Source organism: Vicia villosa, linkage group LG1 (assembly GCF_029867415.1).
Source record: "Vicia villosa cultivar HV-30 ecotype Madison, WI linkage group LG1, Vvil1.0, whole genome shotgun sequence".
In the NCBI taxonomy this organism is placed as follows: Eukaryota; Viridiplantae; Streptophyta; class Magnoliopsida; order Fabales; family Fabaceae; genus Vicia; species Vicia villosa.
Genome location: NC_081180.1, coordinates 163,684,101 through 163,701,419, shown reverse-complemented (window position 1 = coordinate 163,701,419; position 17,319 = coordinate 163,684,101). Strand labels below are relative to the sequence as shown.

The 17,319-nt window shown below is 34.3% G+C and overlaps 2 protein-coding genes across 2 annotated transcripts; both read right to left on the bottom strand.

Moving 5' to 3' along the window:
- Positions 1-625: 625 nt before the first annotated feature.
- Positions 626-4,216, bottom strand: LOC131644579 (peptidyl-prolyl cis-trans isomerase CYP95-like). The gene is made up of 7 exons (XM_058915122.1): positions 3,832-4,216; positions 3,393-3,659; positions 2,780-2,814; positions 2,595-2,681; positions 2,321-2,468; positions 1,445-2,232; positions 626-1,264 (listed from the first exon to the last, which is right to left on the bottom strand). Exons 1-7 carry the CDS (start codon positions 4,082-4,084, stop codon positions 806-808), a joined length of 2,037 nt encoding a protein of 678 aa, XP_058771105.1. The 5' UTR covers positions 4,085-4,216; the 3' UTR covers positions 626-805.
- Positions 4,217-12,864: 8,648 nt separating this feature from the next.
- Positions 12,865-16,491, bottom strand: LOC131619909 (PWWP domain-containing protein 2-like). Its single transcript, XM_058890950.1, has 2 exons — positions 16,415-16,491; positions 12,865-16,256 (listed from the first exon to the last, which is right to left on the bottom strand). Exon 2 carries the CDS (start codon positions 16,241-16,243, stop codon positions 12,917-12,919), a length of 3,327 nt encoding a protein of 1,108 aa, XP_058746933.1. The 5' UTR covers positions 16,244-16,256; positions 16,415-16,491; the 3' UTR covers positions 12,865-12,916.
- Positions 16,492-17,319: the final 828 nt, after the last annotated feature.

Here is a 17,319-nt window from a genome sequence, read left to right as displayed (position 1 = left end):
AGTCTTAATATTCTTTTTTTAATTTATAAAAATTTGTCATTATTTGAATACAAGTTGAAATTTTCAACTAATGGTGTGAGTCTTGTGTCTTGCAGAGCTTAGAAGTCTTAGATCAGTGATTGTGATTGTAGCTCGAAGATAAGTTGCTGAAAGAAAATGAGAATTTATGATCTTAAATTGCTCAAACAAATGCTGAAGTGAATTGTTTACTGTAAAAGGATTTTAACTTTCAAGTTATGTTTAATTTATATTTGAAAATGAAATATTATTAGACAATGTATATGAACTAGTGACTCAAACTCAATATTTATAGTAGAATGAAACTGGTTCATCAAGAGTAATTACAGTTTCCATTTTAATCTCATGTAAGTATATTGATAAAATTTATTCGTGTGAATAACCTATAAGCATTTTTGAGCCTTGTATATATATATGCACAGTGTTGCATAGAAAATTTATTCTTGTGCATAACTTATAAGGATGGATCAAAATCGTTGTTGGCGAAAAATAGGGAGATCAAATAAATACATGTAAGCCAACTAATTCTATAGAAGCAATGGTAAAGCCATCTATACTGCCCAATGACTATTTACGTCAAAGGGACCTCCTTGATACACACAAAATAAAAAGACCTCGATCAAGCTAGCATATCAGAATTGTATTGGCAATAAGCTCAGTCAATGAAGTAATGACCCTTCAAGAATTACTCCCATCTAGGAGAAACAGTAACCACCTTAAGAGTTAGCACTTGACAACATCATACTTATAGATTTATCATGCTAAGAGAAACATTATTACCATTGCGCTATGTTTGTGTCTTCAAATTTATATCCATAAGCTCAACTTGTCTGGTCAAACAATCAACTTGATCATCATAACAAGACTTTTCCTGTGCGAAGTCATGTTTTAGATCATTTGCACCTATCAGGTGCCCTTCGACCATCGTATTATTGGCATCCAAATTACCCGCATCAGTTTTAAGATGCTTTTGGTTTTGAACTTCCTTGGGCACAAGAGCAGAGGTTTCTACATGCTGCAAAGACATAGAAGTTTTAATTCCATCATCTGGTGATTTATTAAGAGTAGCTTGATGCAACACTTGCTTGTTATTGAACACTTTGTTTTTATTTGATTTGATTGATCTTGGTGATTGCAGCTTTCCAAGCTTTCCTTTGCTTTGGCCTTTAGAAGGACTGGCCCTATTTTGTGGCGCAGTAGAGCGTGGTTGCATCACTTCATGTGGATTGCGGACTGAGGGTTTCACCTACATAACATAATGATACAGATTGAGATGTAACAGAGATGAAGAAAACAATGAGGGAAAAAACACCATATCCATAAACATGTATTGTACATTGTCTGCGTTTAAGCTACTTGACTTAGTTCATATTTTAGTCATACAAAGTTTGATAACACGTTCATAAACAAACACAATAACACTCACCCCTTCAAAGAAGCCAATCTTGGGTGCTGGCCGTCGAAGACATAAAGGTTTCTTGGGAGAGTGGGTAAGAACCATTTCTGCGGCAGTAGCCCCCCTTACACACTGGTTGATGGATCCAGAATTCCGAGTCTCCTTCCCTTCTAAGGGCGAACCAGTTTGAGATTTTTGAGAATTCGAAACATGTTGAGCATTATTCCTTGGCAAATGCTTTTTGCTAGAGCTACTGCAAAAGGTAGTCCTAGAACTGTTAGACCTAATTTTATTCATAGAAGTTGACGATGATGAGTCAGAAGACCGATCGCTAATAGAGCTGGCAGGTGAATTACTAGAAGAGAACTTTGTGACAGCCACCAAGCTTGAAAGACTAAAATTGCTAGACCCAATTTTATCTTTTGAAGCAATTCTTGAAGGTGTTCTGACAACTGAGCAAGTAGAATTGCTAGACCCAGTTTTATCTTTAGAAGCAATTCTTGATGGTGTTCTGACAACTGAGCAAGTAGAATTGCTAGACCCAATTTTATCTTTTGAAGCAATTCTTGATGGTGTTCTGACAACTGAGCCAGAAGTGGGTGATTTTTTGGTTCCAGCATCAACTTTTCTTTTCAAGGAATTGGGTGGTGATTTGCTAATATTACAGGATAAGTTGCTAGTGGAAGATGAGCAAATTGTCGATTTTGCTTTTGTAGCAACTGGTCGGCCTAATGAGGATTTGGACAATGTGATGGGTTTAAGCCCATTAACGTGAGAACCCTTAACGACAGTTGTGTTCATCACAGAATTGACCTTACCTGGAAAGCTCAAATAAAATTTTAAGTGAGCAAACAACCGCTATAAGAAAAAAGGAAAAAAGAATCACACTTAAAAGCAAATTCTAACCACAATTATGATTATTTTCCCTCTCCTTTTCGCTTTTGACATGAAGACCACCAATGGAACTTCTAACCACAATTGAACTCGGACTAGACTTTCCTAGTGTCTTTTGTTGCTTTGAAATACATGTCTCTTCCCTTCTAGCAACAGGTTTCTTTGAAAAAAAAATAAAGAAACTCAGAATGACATATATGAAGTGACTAAAATTCAATTTCCTGATCCATGACATTTATATGTACAGAAACACAATTTCTTTTGAATGTTTTCTTTAGCTGCTTACACGTGATAGGTGTGGAGAAATAGGATTCTTCTTTGGTAACTTCCTTGTGCTTTGCATACCTGCACTTGGACTCTTGGAACTTGGGACCTACCTTAAAACATCTTAGTTATTACAGTTTCTTTTCAATTACTCAAAACTCGTATGACAAAAAAATTCTGGTCTATGACTATGACCAATCCATTTACCTTCTTAGAAGAAGCCACGCCAACCGCTTTAGAAGCTGAAAGGAGCAGCTGGAAAAAATTAATACGACTAATACGATAAATCAATGCATTAGAATAATAGGCAGAGTGATAGGGTAAGATAAAAGATAATAAAAGTCATATCATGTCTTTGCAACTAGAAGTCATGAACCAATTTAACTATAATAACAAAAATGAAATCACTATCAGATCTATGTGAAGAAAGAAGTAGAAGCTTCTTTGACTTGCATCATTCAGTTTGAGTATGGAGATAGTTGTTTTTATGGAAAAAGACGATTATTCCAATTTCCAAAAGTCCCGTAACATAACTTGAAACTTCAGATTCATCTCAATTTGTTCTTTTTAATTTTCAAAATGTTAGCACCATTGACCTCTAGAGTAATTTAAGATAGAAGCAGAAGCTTCCTTGACTTGCTTCATTCTTCTCAAGTTGGGAGGTATTTTCTTTTACAGGGCAATCGGTAAAGATGAACTACGAATAATATGGCCTCTAAAGGAAAATGACAACATTACATGCATCTAGCGGTTGTGTGATTATTCTAATCATCAAATCCAATACCAACTAACTATCAAGTTTAAATTAACAAAGACTTACAGCCACCAGGATGAAACCCGGGCAGACCTTCTCTCTTTAACCTTGCCACATCGGCCATCCTGCTAAAGTTCTGAATCGAAGCTCTTACATCTCGAAACAGATCATCCTCTACGCTCTTCCGCGTCAAGCCATTGCTACTTTCAAAGGTAGAGACAGACTCACATGATCCCTTTACATCCTCTTGAATCACCGGTAACAATGATGTACGCTTATCACCCTTCTCAACACCCACAATCATACTACTCAACTCCTCAGGCTCCAAAACACCTAAACATGCATCGCTCTAGTGAATCACACAACAACAAATAGTACTAATAGCAATAACAGCAACAGAAAGGATAACATTAATCGCGATAACAATGTGTTTTCATTACCTACAAAATTTACAAACTTTTTACTTGTTAAACCCTAATAGTAATAACAATAATGATAAAATTACCAGGACTTGTGAAAAAAGCCGTATCCCAAGCTAAACTCTGCCGCAAATTACACTTAGTATTTTCGACCGCAATTTGACGAGGTTCCCGCTCCCACTCGTTGATTTTGGCGGCAGCGTCGTCGAATTCATCTTTCAAATTTGAAGTGCAGAATGGGTTGACGATGAGAGAATCGTCGGCGGAAGAAATATCGATGAGACTGAGACGCCGATCGTCGCCGTCGTCACCGTTACCATCGGTTTCGGAGATTTTCATCTCGCAGTGAATTGGATTTAGGGATTTTTTTCTTCAAAGTATGAAAAAGTATAACGGAAGAAGAAATGCGGTTATGCGGTTTTCAATCTTGGGTTGTAATATGGGAGGATACTCAACAGCGCGCCAAAACATTGTATAGGGTCTATTTTGAGTGGAATTTTAAAAGAGAACATTAATAGCATTTAAAGAAATTGGAGATCCAATTTGCATAGAAAGAAAAAAAAATCATTTTTATTTCATAAAAAAAAGTACAATTTAATTCCTATCTATAACAATATAAAAAATTGTTTTTTTTAAATGATATGTTTTTCAAAAGGAATAATTCAACTCACATGATAATTTAAAAGAGAGTATTTGATAATTTGTAATCATTTAAAAAATTGACTAAAAGATATTATTAAATAATTTATTCTTTACTAAGAGTTCATTTTATTAAAAAAAAGGTATTTATTTATTTTTAACTATGACAAAATAGGAGATGCATCAGCGGTGTAAAACATTTTTACACTGTTAACCAATGATAGTGTAAACCAATGAATATCATGTATTTTGTTAAATCATCTTTGTATTTTAAAATTATTTAGATCACATGGCAGATTGTTGGTTTTTATTGGACGATAGTATAAAGTTATTTTATACTGTCAGTGTGTTCATTAAGTTTTTTAATTATATGTAAATATTAAATTATTATTTTTTTATTATTAATTTAATTATTATTTTTATAGATGTTTGAGTGTGACAATTTAATAACAATCATTAGATTTATATTTAATAGTTGACATTAAAAAATATTTTAAAATTTTTGTTAATAATTTTTTTTAATGACACATAACATACTCTCAACCTTATCTTTTTATATTTGAAGGTTCTGATTCATTCTCACCTTTTTATGTAAATAACCTATTTTCACTAGATATCACTTGGTTATTATGAAAAATAAGTACAATTAATCACCCCATTAAATTTTGATTCATAAATTGATTTGTGTTTCTATAATTCTATTTTATTATAACTTATATAGTATACTAAAACTTAACTCATGTTATATTTTAGAGAAAATAATATTTATATTCTTAAGAATAATTATAATCATTTACATTTTTTTCATAGAATTTTGAACTTAAAATAGTTTTATAAATGTTTTTTTTTAATTTTATATTAAATAACTTTGATTGTTTGTATTATTAAAATATTAGCAGTTAATAAATTAATTCAAACATTTAATATAATTATATATTTATTGAAAAAATACTTACTATTAATGTGTGTGTGTATATATATATATATATATATATATATATATATATATATATTATCTTTATTTGAAAAATATAAATCAAATATAATTATTTTATAATTAAAATCAGTAAAGTAACTATTTTTTGTATTACTTTATAACACTTCTGTTTAATAGATAATAACATCAACAATTTTAGTTAATATATTACTTGCTATTTTTTAAAGTTAAAGACAATAATTATTCAAATATTAATTATAAAATAGTTTTGTTACTAATATAATCATTATAAAATACCAATATAATACATATTCAAATCAGATTTTGGTAGGGAGGATCGCGGTTCTTGTAACACCCTTTTAAACCCCCGCAGAAAATATAGCATAAATAAGAATAAATTAATCCTGTTTATCAAAACAAGGGTGTCACACATAATTCCAATATTACATACACCTTCATGCTCAATAACACTTATTTAAAATTCATACTCTTTATACATTTTCATATATGTATGTAGCAGCAGAATAATTCTCCATTCAAACAATTAATATTGAAGTCTCATAATCGAGTTCTTTATTGAAATAACTTAGGCATAAAAGTCAATTCATCACATAACTCAAAATATCATCACAAATTAATTAGAGTATACAATGTATCTCTCAAAACATGAATCTAAATGTTTCTCAGTGTTACATGACCAGAGCATGACTCAATCCAAAATAAATACGGAAACACATTAGCTACTCCATCAACTACTCTTTTGCTAGAAGCAACTCGAACCTTCAATACTTGAGCAATGTCGTATAAAACATCATTCCAACAGAAGGGTGAGAATTCGTATAATTATCGAAATAATATAATAATCAATAATACATAGCATACATGCATAAAGTTGGATATGGATCCACTGACTTTAACGCGGGAAAGTCAGGGTGACTTTGGACTAATTTCATCCTTTGGATGAATCATGTGAACCAAACAATTCCAATTTTTTTCAATAACAAAATTAAATGTTAAAACATGTAAATCAGAATGAAAAAAAAGGAATGTTTAGCATCTTCTTCCACCTTCTGTCACTGCCTATGCCGACCTTCACTACATGATGTCTTTCACTTTTATTTTTTTCTGAGTTTTTTCTGTTGTTTCCATCTTTATTGTGTTGTACAGTGTGGATGACTTACAAACTAAAGTCTGCTTCAGAGCATAAACTTGCCATTCAACTTAAGTTTTTGCATTGGTATTTTATGCTTGAATCACTTCATATCATATGATCATTTAAGCTTTATTTTTAAAAATTAAATTAAAGTTTTTGCATTGATACTTTTTGCTCCCTAGCGCATCCGCCATTTAACTATGAAGCTTGGACTCGGCGGCACAGTCGGCATTAGCATCGCCTCCAACGCATATGCTCCCTAACGCCTCTGCCATGGAGCTTGGACTCGGCATCGGTGCAGCCGACATCGATATCGCCGCCGAAGATGGCAAAGGTCTCTCTATTTTGTCACATTTTTTTCCATCATGCTTTAACCTTCAGTATTTTTAATCGAACTTTGGAGGCAGTAGAGAAAAACTGAAAGAGGAAGATAGCAAAAACTTGAAGGTAGGTGGATGAAGGAGAAGACACTTAGAGGTCATAATGGCAAGGATGTGGTGGTCGGAATTGATTACTGATTTTATGCAATGGAGAAGTGACAGTGTGGCAACGGAGAAGATGAAGTTGTTTTTGTTTTCTATTTTATATACACGTGGCACCATTTATAGCATACGATTCATCTTATGGTTAGTAATTGTTGAAAGTCACGCTAACTTTCGCGCTTTAAAGTTAGTGAATCTGTTTCCCATAAAGTTAAATATTTTCACACTTCAAATGCTTTATACATATAACATCACCCAACTAATCATACTATTCACAAGTATACACCAACAGTCCATAATTTCATATTTCATCGTTTTCACATACTGCTCATAATCTCATATTATGATATAAACACAATGTGACTCGATGCAATACTCATGCATGTGGTATCAATCACCTGTTATATCTTTCGGCTTTTACATTTAAACCGAGTCCGTCCCTTAAACCAATAACACAACAAAAGTTCATTCCCTAAGCTTTCAAACCAGGGACGGAACCACAACAACCATTGTATGGTCATATGCCCCCACTTAAAATTCCAAGTTGTTGTATTATGGTTTATCATATACCCATTCTTTTAACATGTAATCTTCTTATAACTCTACAATAATATAAGAACCATTCATATAGTTCACCATCTATATTAGACTATTATATTTATTTTAAATAGTTATAATTTAACACATTGTTAGTATTAGCTTTTGTCTTTTCATTTTTTAAAATAAATTGATATTTATATAAAAAATATATTTGTAAAATCAATAATAAATATTTAAAATGTCGTAAAAGGAAAAAAATTTGTAAAATAGCCTTGTAATTAAATATAAAGAAAGTAATATTTTTCGAGTTAAAAATTTATATAACATTTTGCCCCCACAAACCAAACTTTCTGGCTCCGTCACTGTTTCAAACCCCACTTTAGGTTTGAGACAAGTAACTAGCTCCCACGGAACTAACGAACATCGCCTCTTGACCAAATGATGCATGTGCAATTACAACAACCATATGCAATTAAGACCATTCTCTAATTCTAACATCCACGCATATATGTCATTATGGCCATGACTGTAACACCCTAATTTACTCCGCGTGATCATATAAGAATTAATAGTAAAACTAAACATAATTCCAAACACATTTAGGATGCTACAATCTTTGCAAGTACCCTTCGATAGCGGCGTCAGCAGAGTCGAAGCGTGAAGCGGGAAAGTTTGAAATTCAAACGGAACGGTTTTGCATGGCGAACAAGTGGAAGCGTCTAAAGCGAAGCGACGTTTGAAATATTGGACGCGGCAGTAATTTACGTAGAGACCGTTAGGGTCGAACTAGTATAAGTAGAAGTCTTAATGTTTAGATTAAGTGTGTTCGAATTAATATACAGAAATTCACAAAAGTTACTCGAAGTATCAACATTAGAGAAAAGAGAATTTGCTGAAATAATGTATGTATGAAGAACACCACATTTACTCTTTATTTTACTTATTCAATATAAGTTAAATTTACGTCGAAAGTCATTATTTTGCTTTCTTTACATTTACAAGTTTATTCACTTGAGTTATTTACTTACTACAATTTAAGTTAAAGTCTTTTACATGTTGTTTACTTGTATTTTCGTCATTTACTTCTTTAATCTTTAAGTTGCACTTAGAGTTATTGTTAATAGATTCTTGAAAGTTGAAATAAGTCAAAAGATTTTGATAATATTCATAATCCAGAAATATCATAAATCATGAATCAACTCACAAAGATACGAACTCTCGAGACACATGTCCTAGGATCAATCTAGTCGATCCTGTAAGTTACCAAAGTATATACCTTTGGAGGACTAGCGGTTGTTTGTCAAAAATCACTGATAAACACACCCACTGTGAACATCAGACCTAAATATATCTCTAGAGTCTAGAATCTAACAGATAATCATCCAATAATGAGATTTGGACCATATATGTCTATAACAACCTAAACCCCAAGCATAAAACAAAAACAAGGATAACACCGATATTGATTTGAGAAATAGATATTATACAATACCATAATCAATACATATACATAAAATCAAAGTAAACTTATATACAAACCACATAAATGGAAACTACAAAGGGAATAAAGGAGAAGAATCAAAATCTCTCGCGGTGTCAATCATGATCAAAGAATCTCCGACTCCGAATTATCGAGTTGCAACCTCCATTGATGTTGTCAAAGGTCAAAAATCTCCAAGAATGAAGGTGATGGAGTTGGAACTCAAAAATACCCAACCCATACCCTAAAAATGTGTTTTCTCCCTATTTAATGAGTTTCAAAATTGCAGGGTGCGCTTAGTCCAGTTTGTGTGCGCTTAGCGTGCTCTGTGCTGAGTTGTAAAAAATTCAGCACTTGTTTTCGCCATAACTTGAGATCCGTAACTCCGATTTACACCCGTTTTAAAGCGTTTAAAAGCTTATTCAATGAGCTATTTAAAAATGTCTAAATATCAATCAAGTTGATGATTTTATCATCTTTGTTTTGAGTCTTATTCTTTGATGAATTTCTAAAACTTGCATTCTTGAAGTTGTGCCTTCGACTCTTATTACTCGATGCTCCAATTATGAATGAATACCTATAAAAAATATGAAAAACTATCAAACGGTACATAAATGAATCAAAAACACAAATTATACACAATATGTACAAATCTAATTAAAACGTGCGAATTCACACACAAGTTGAGGAAAAAGAGACGATAAGTTTCACAAACTATATACAAAAATAACTAAAATTTGACACTTATCAAACTCTCCCCAACTTGAAACATTGTTTTTCCACAAACAATAGTAAGCAAAACTAAAGAAACAAAAGTAATTACCAAGAATCATGAATCAACAAGTTTCGAAAAACAAAAAATAAATGTATGGTTAAACACCAAAACACACAAACAAAGTAATACTTCTTACCACAATCCTACAACGACAACATATAAATAAAACGAATCATAAGTACAAAAATCATACGAAACAGTCTAACACAATACAAGCTCAATCATGAATCACACATAAGAAAAATTCATCGAGGGATGAAAAACACACAAAAGTGTGGGACTTTGATACTCATCCAACAATCTTGTGAATAAAATACTAAATTATGCATTCATCCAAAAAACATACTAAAAATAAAAAAACAAGAATCATAAGGGCTTTTCAAGGTTGTAATGTGGCTTGGTTAACAAGCAAGAGGCAATTTCTAAAGCTAATTGAAACTAAAACTGACCTAAACATAAGGGAGCGATCAATCCACAAAGTTTCAAACAATAAAATCTTAATCAAACTTCTTATACATTCCCAAATTGTCAAACTAATCACAATACTTATTTAGCACAATTATTCGCTACTCTTTTTTTCTTTTTCAAAACGTTTCCCTTTTTTCTTTCTTTTTGATCTTACCTGATCAGATGGATCTTCAAGGCCTGCAAGGAGTTGGATCTTCAGTGAACTGGGGGGGTGTACCTGCAAGGTACTCCGATGCCAAAGTAAGAACACGAGCAATCAGAATGCAAGTACAAGCTAAAGGTTAGAAGAGAATGAATACCTGACCCTCTAGTGAAAGAAGGTATTTATAGCCCAGCGCTGGGCCAAGATCTCGCTACTGGACTGGATACCCAGGCCCAATTAGGAGACTGCCAGGATTCCTAGGCGGAAATATCGGAGGTGCGTGAGTGCTCTCCGTCCTGGTCAACCACTCCAAAGTTTAAGGGAGACGCGGTCTTTTAGGGACTACGTGGACTCCATATTATTCGGGGGTTGGATGTGAAGGAAGCCTACGAGGACGAGGGTTCTCGGCATAGGACCACGAGGAGAAGGGTCCTCGGCGGAGAAGGTGCTCGCGGGGAGCGCGCTTGGTATGCTTGGGTCTAGGAAAGATGCTTAGGTCCTCGTCAGGTGGGGTGCTCGCGAGGAGCGCCTCATGCCGAGCACATGATACAGTGCTTTAATGTCGTTGAGTCTTCAAGGAGCCGAACACTGTTTGCTCCTCATGGGCTTAGGGATGATCTGGGCCGCTAAGTCCAATTGGGCCGATAGTAGACTGGGCTGAATCTTGGCCAAGTCCATAACACTTTTTATTTTCTTTTTCACATTTTTTTTCAACCTCATAACAATCAACCAATAAGCAAGCAACATTTCTCTCCCCAACTTGAACTCAACCAACATCAAAGTGTGAATACTCCATACTTTTAAGGAAATGTAAAAATTCAAACAAAAAATTATGGTTTAGGGTTCAAGAAAACAAAGATCAAAATCTATACAAAAAGGAGAACTAAATACTCATAGACAAGCATCAAGTTCTAATGAAACATGGATATTGACAAGAATCTCAAAGGGGTTAACAAATGATCACACACTCACAAGGTGAATTGACTATTTGGTTATGGTGGTTGTGCTCAACATGAAACAAATGCCTTTATCCATTTTGAAATTCTGGCGTTCAAATCATTAATGTCCTAAAGGATGTCGAGACACTGTTTTCCAAACACACACAATGAAGGTATAAAAGTGCAGTGCAGAAACAATAAAGAACACAAGTAATTGTTCACCCAATTCGGTATCAACAATACCTACTACGAGGGCTACCAAGGCAAAGATAAGTCCACTATAATAGTACCAATTCGAAATTAAACTCCTCCATTTATAATTTCTCACTTAATCACTACCCGTGCTAACTTGTACCTAAAAACATATTGAGAATTAGATGTAAGCATTAAATAGGGATCAAAATAATGAGTTTTAAAATGGAAATAATAAAAAATTAAAACGTAAAGCCAATAAATTATTATTTTCTACATTAAATTTTTTTAGATGTGTCCTAAAAACATATATGATCGGAAGAGGCGAGGGGGCATAGCCCATGGTTGGCCCTCCCCTATAATAGATATTTATGTTATTAAATCTTAAAATTATATAAAATAAATTTGAAATAATTTCTATTTAAAAAATTATTAAAAAAAAGTACTTTTAAATTTATAATTAAGAAATATCTAGAACAACAGCTCTTGGTATCCTAGATGATCTCACCCTTGGCACCAACAATGACTAAAATTTATAGTAAATGGTCTAACCAACATTTGTTTATTCAAATAATAAGGGGTTTGGTCCCCTTTCAATTAAGGTCTTTAATAAGAATATACTGAACTTTTGTTGCTTGCAGGATACGGCATTTAGGAAGTAGAGTAGCTTTTTCCCCACTTGGTTATTACTATCTTCACATGTATGAGTTTTGCTTACCAGAGTGTCATCTGAATGATCAAAATTTGTATAATGTTCTTGATAGAATATTCTCACACAACACATTCATGGCAAATACAGTTTTTGTTGAATAAAACTAATCATTATAAGAATATACTTTCAACTCAACTAAACCAGTAGCATTAATGAAAAGTAAATCCATTTAAAGCAGGGTTGTAGCCTGTGCAACTGGTAACAATTCAAATGGGAGTCATTTCACAACAAAAGGTATTCGACTTCTTAAGTTGGAATCCTAAAGAAGCGGCGATCAAGAGCTTGGCGAGAGCAGTAATACGTTTGGCCGGATCATAAGTCAACAAGCCATGTAACAAATCAATTAACAAGGACCTTGAGGACTCTACATGACGCGATATAATGTCCTTAAGATTACCAAGCCTACTTCACTGCATTAATGCTCTCCCTTGAAACAGCTCCTTCAGACCATCTTAAAATTCAGTAAGATTATACCTTACTAGTTCAACCAAAGATGAAAAAAAAGTTAAAAAGAATCTGTTTGAAGTTAGAATAAGTTTAGAATTCAACCAAAATTTTGGTTATTCACAAATATAACTTCAATCAAAGTCATACAACAATTGAAACTCAATTCTATGTATTAGCATGCTAAAAAAATTAACAACTCATCAAAATACTAGAAGTAAGAATGTCAATGATATTCACAGGAACTCAAATATTAAAATGTCAAGAAATCAAACTGTCACGGTGTTCATGGAAGCAATTTCCCTTTTGCTTTTTCTGCCTCGCTTCTTTCCTGTGGCTTTCTTTGGCATAGGAGGAGGCAAAATCTTGAGTCGATAACTTTTTAGTGAAGATCCAAATATGCTATACTTTCCAGCACTGCTAAAAGCATTCTCTGCATCAATGCGTCTTTTGAAAACAACCCTGACGCATTTATTTCTCTCTAATAGTTCAGTCTTTGATTCAATTAGCGGCCCAAACCGGGCAAATATTTGGTTCAAATATGTTGCTGAAGGACCCCAATCGAAGTTTGTGAATTTCAAAATAAAAGCTGTTGGTGAACTTTCTTTCGCATGTTCCACCTCATTGGCTGTAGCAGAACTTTCTTTCCCATGTTCTACCTCATTGGCTGTCGGAGAACTTTCTTTCGCATGTTCCACCTCATTGGCTGTCGCAGAACTTTCCTTCGCATGTTCCACCTCATTGGCTGTCGGAGAACTTTCTTTCACATGTTCCACCTCATTGATGGTCGGAGAACTTTCTTTCGCATGTTCCACCTCCTCATTGGCTGTCAGAGAACTTTCTTTCGCGTGTTCCACCTCATTGAAAAGTTCTGATGCACGATTTGTCGGAGAACTTTTGCTTGCATGTTCCTCCATGTTTTGATAACTTTTGCTCGTATGTTCCTCCATGTTTTGATAACTTTTGCTCGTATGTTCCTCCATGTTTTGATGGGTTAAACCGTTATTAAAGCTAATTTCATCAGGTGGCAAAAGTTCTGATCTGAGGTTTTGTTGTTCCACATGAGTGAAAGGTTCTGATACGAGATTTCCATCATGCACTAAACCGGTAGTACTGCTAACATCCTCTCTTTCTTGTTTATTTAAAAACGTCTCTTCTTCTAAAATAGAATCATTGCAAACTTCCATTGGTGTCGTCGCAGTAGCAGCAGCTTCTATAGAGGTAATTACTCCAACTTCCATCGGTTTTGACACAGAAGCTACTGCAGCTTCTATAGAGCCAAGATCTATTGGGGTTGACACAGAAGCTACTGCAGCAGCTTCTATAGAGTCAGGATCCACTGGGGTCAACACAGAAGCTATTGCAGCATCTTCTATAGATGGGGTCGACACAGAAGGTACTGCAGCATCCTCTATAGAGCTAAGTTCCATATCCATTGGTGTTGACTCAAAAGCTACTACTGCAGCTGCTTCTATAGAGCTAAAATCCATTGGGGTAGACACAGAAGCTACATCTATAGAACGATCCATTGGTGTCGATACAGAAGCTACTGCAGCAGCTTCTATAGAGCTAGGATCTATTGGTGCTGACACAGAAGCTACTTCTATAGAACAATCCATTGGTGCCGACACAGAAGCTACTGCAGTAGCTTCTATAGAGCTAGGATCCATTGGTGCTGACACAGAAGCTACTGCTGCAGCTTCTATAGAGGTTATTGCTTCAGTCTCACCATCACACTTTTGTTCTAAAGAAAATCCCTGCTCGAGGAAAGCAGAATTGTTTCGGCCAGTGACTTTTCTAAAATCTGCAAAGTAATGTATCATATCAGTGTAGCAACTCTCTCCTGCAGGATCTTTGGCAGCAAAGCATAGTTGAGACCACATATCATCTACTGATGCATTCTGAAATTCAGTGCTGTTTCCGGTTTGAGAATTATTGAAACAATTGTCATAAGTATTGCAAGCTAACTTCGGTTTTCTGCCACGCTTGCGCGGAATTGAATTGTTAACATTAGTCTGGAAATTCTGGAAACAATCATCAGAAGTTTTGTAAGCTGCCTTCGGTTTCCTTCCACGCCGGGAAGTAGATTTATCATCCTGCAAACAATCATAAGGAGGATCCTGTGACGTCTTCCGTTTCCTGCCACGTCGTGAAGTAGATTTATCATCCTGGAAACAATCATAAGAAGGATCCTGAGACGTCTTCCGTTTCCTGCCACGTCGTGAAGTGATATTATCACCAGCTTTCTTTTCTAAAGTAAATTCACCCCATGGAGTCTGTAAGTTCTTCTCGGATATCAAATCGGGCAAAAAGCATTGATCTGTTTGCAAAACTTGATCATTGCACTGCTCTTCTTCTCTTACAGGTAGAATTTCCATATCAGGTACAAACAACCGATCATGCACTGCAAACTCAGGCAGCTGCGAATAGCCTTTTGAGCGATAGAAAGCCGACACTTGGCCACGAGCACTTACCAAATCTAGTCTATCGAATTCAGTAAGTGGTGACTGAGCTAACGATTGCACAAAACTGAGAAGCTCTGCAGGTTCAAAAGATTGTTTACAGATTTCAGCATTAGCAACTACTTCCGTCTTCAGGTTAGAAGACGCTTCTTTGGGCAAACAAGGACAAGACAGGCCCAACGCAACCTGTCTTGAGGCTTCCTCTAGAGCACAATAAACAGCAAAGCGGAAACTTTCACAATCGGTCTGTTTCGCCATTTCGGAGAAATGTTTATAAAATGGCTTTATTGTTGAAACTTCATTCCAAGCAAATTTTTGACTCCCAAAATATGCTATCAGGTAACAGTCCTCTTCCCAGTAACTCTTTACTGTCTCTGATGCAACTGAGGGATCATAGATCTGACCAGGCCACCAAGGATGCCCGCTAACCTTCCCCCAAACTAAATCAGATACACGGAAATTAACATCGGAAAACACCGAATCTCTTGGCACACTATCATTACCCTCCTGAGCGTTTTTGTAAAAATTAAAATCCACAACAAGATCTAAACCACAAGAGCTGTATTGCATATAATTCTGAATCGCATTTACTTGTGCATCCGACAGAAAGGCCTTTCTCGAAAACAAATTTTCCATATCCAACGACGCTTCTGCAACGTTCGCCGCATTCTCACAATCTTGTTCAATCTGAACACCATCATTCAATCCAAAAACCAGATCTTTATCAGACACTGCACAACCTCCACCAGTACTTTGAATCACAGTTCTCTCATCTTCATTCTGCACCGGCCCATGTGAAAATTTTCCTACTTTCCCATCACACCCTCTATCAGCAACACCCAACATTCCTCCATCCGCCAAACCATTAAATTTTTCTTGATAAAAACCCTCTTTTTCACCGCGATTAATCGTAAAATTACACCCTGAGTTCATGTGTAACCCACCCACATCAGTCCCAGAAAACAGCCCCATTGAACTATTGATTCCTCCAACATCACCAATTAATGTTTCAGAGAAAGAAACACCAGGATTAACATTGGACATTGTTGAATACTCAAAACCAAAAACATCATTCTCTCGACCAAATAAAACATCATCAGCATGTAAATCCATTCGATCGGAATCTCGAGCCATTATAACAGAAAACCTAAAACACAAAACACATCCATGCATTCATATCATAACGATAAAACACAAAACACGTCCATGCATTCATACATATAACTATAACAATAACAATAACAATGCAAACAATAAAAGCCACTGTAATAAAACAGTATAACACGAAGGACGAGAAATCCAAACCTGCTTTTTCTTTATATGAATCTTGAAGCAGATTTGATATAGAGTGAAACTGAATTGTGTGAGGACGATATAGAGAGAGAGAGAGAGAGAGAGAGAGAGAGAGAGAGAGAGAGAGAAAAGGGTGAAGCGTTAAGATAGCTGGCAGAGTCTGTATGATTTTTGCACCAGAAAAAAAAAAAACAAAGGAGTTGCACTTGCAGCTTCGTCTTATGTTGAACGCGTGGCCGTGGGTATTTTCGTAGTTTTGATTTTTGATCTTACGGTATTGATCATAAACTTTTTGTCTACATATATGGAAGAAAACTTGGTGCTACAATTTTTCGGTATCATAATCCTGAAGCACCTCCTTTGTATTGATTACTAATATTATTACTGTTACATTTATAAGTAAAGATTTGGTCGAAGATTATATTAATTTGTTTTAACTGAAAAGATTTTAACATACCATAATGTAATTTTTTTTAGAGTAATCTTTAAAATATTTTCTTAAATGTTTATTTATTATAATTTATTTGAGATATTTCTAAAAGTATTTTTTACATCTTTAGATTTCATTGTAAAGAAATTAATCGATTTTAATATGTATACATGTCGTTCAAAAAAAAAATGACAGATTTTTTATATAGAATTTTTAGCCAAAAAAAGTATATTTATTTATTAAATTTTTTAAAATTTTGACTATCTATTTAATCTAATAAAGTAATTACAAAATTATATTATTTTTTTTGGAAATATTAAATTAAATCTAAAAAAAATTATTAGTAAATAATTAATATAAATATATAACATACAAATATACATAATTTAAATATTTACGATTTCCTCCTCATCTCCCAACAAAAAGATCTTAATATTATATATCTTTATATTTTGTAAACAAAAGAATTATACATGTATATTTAATT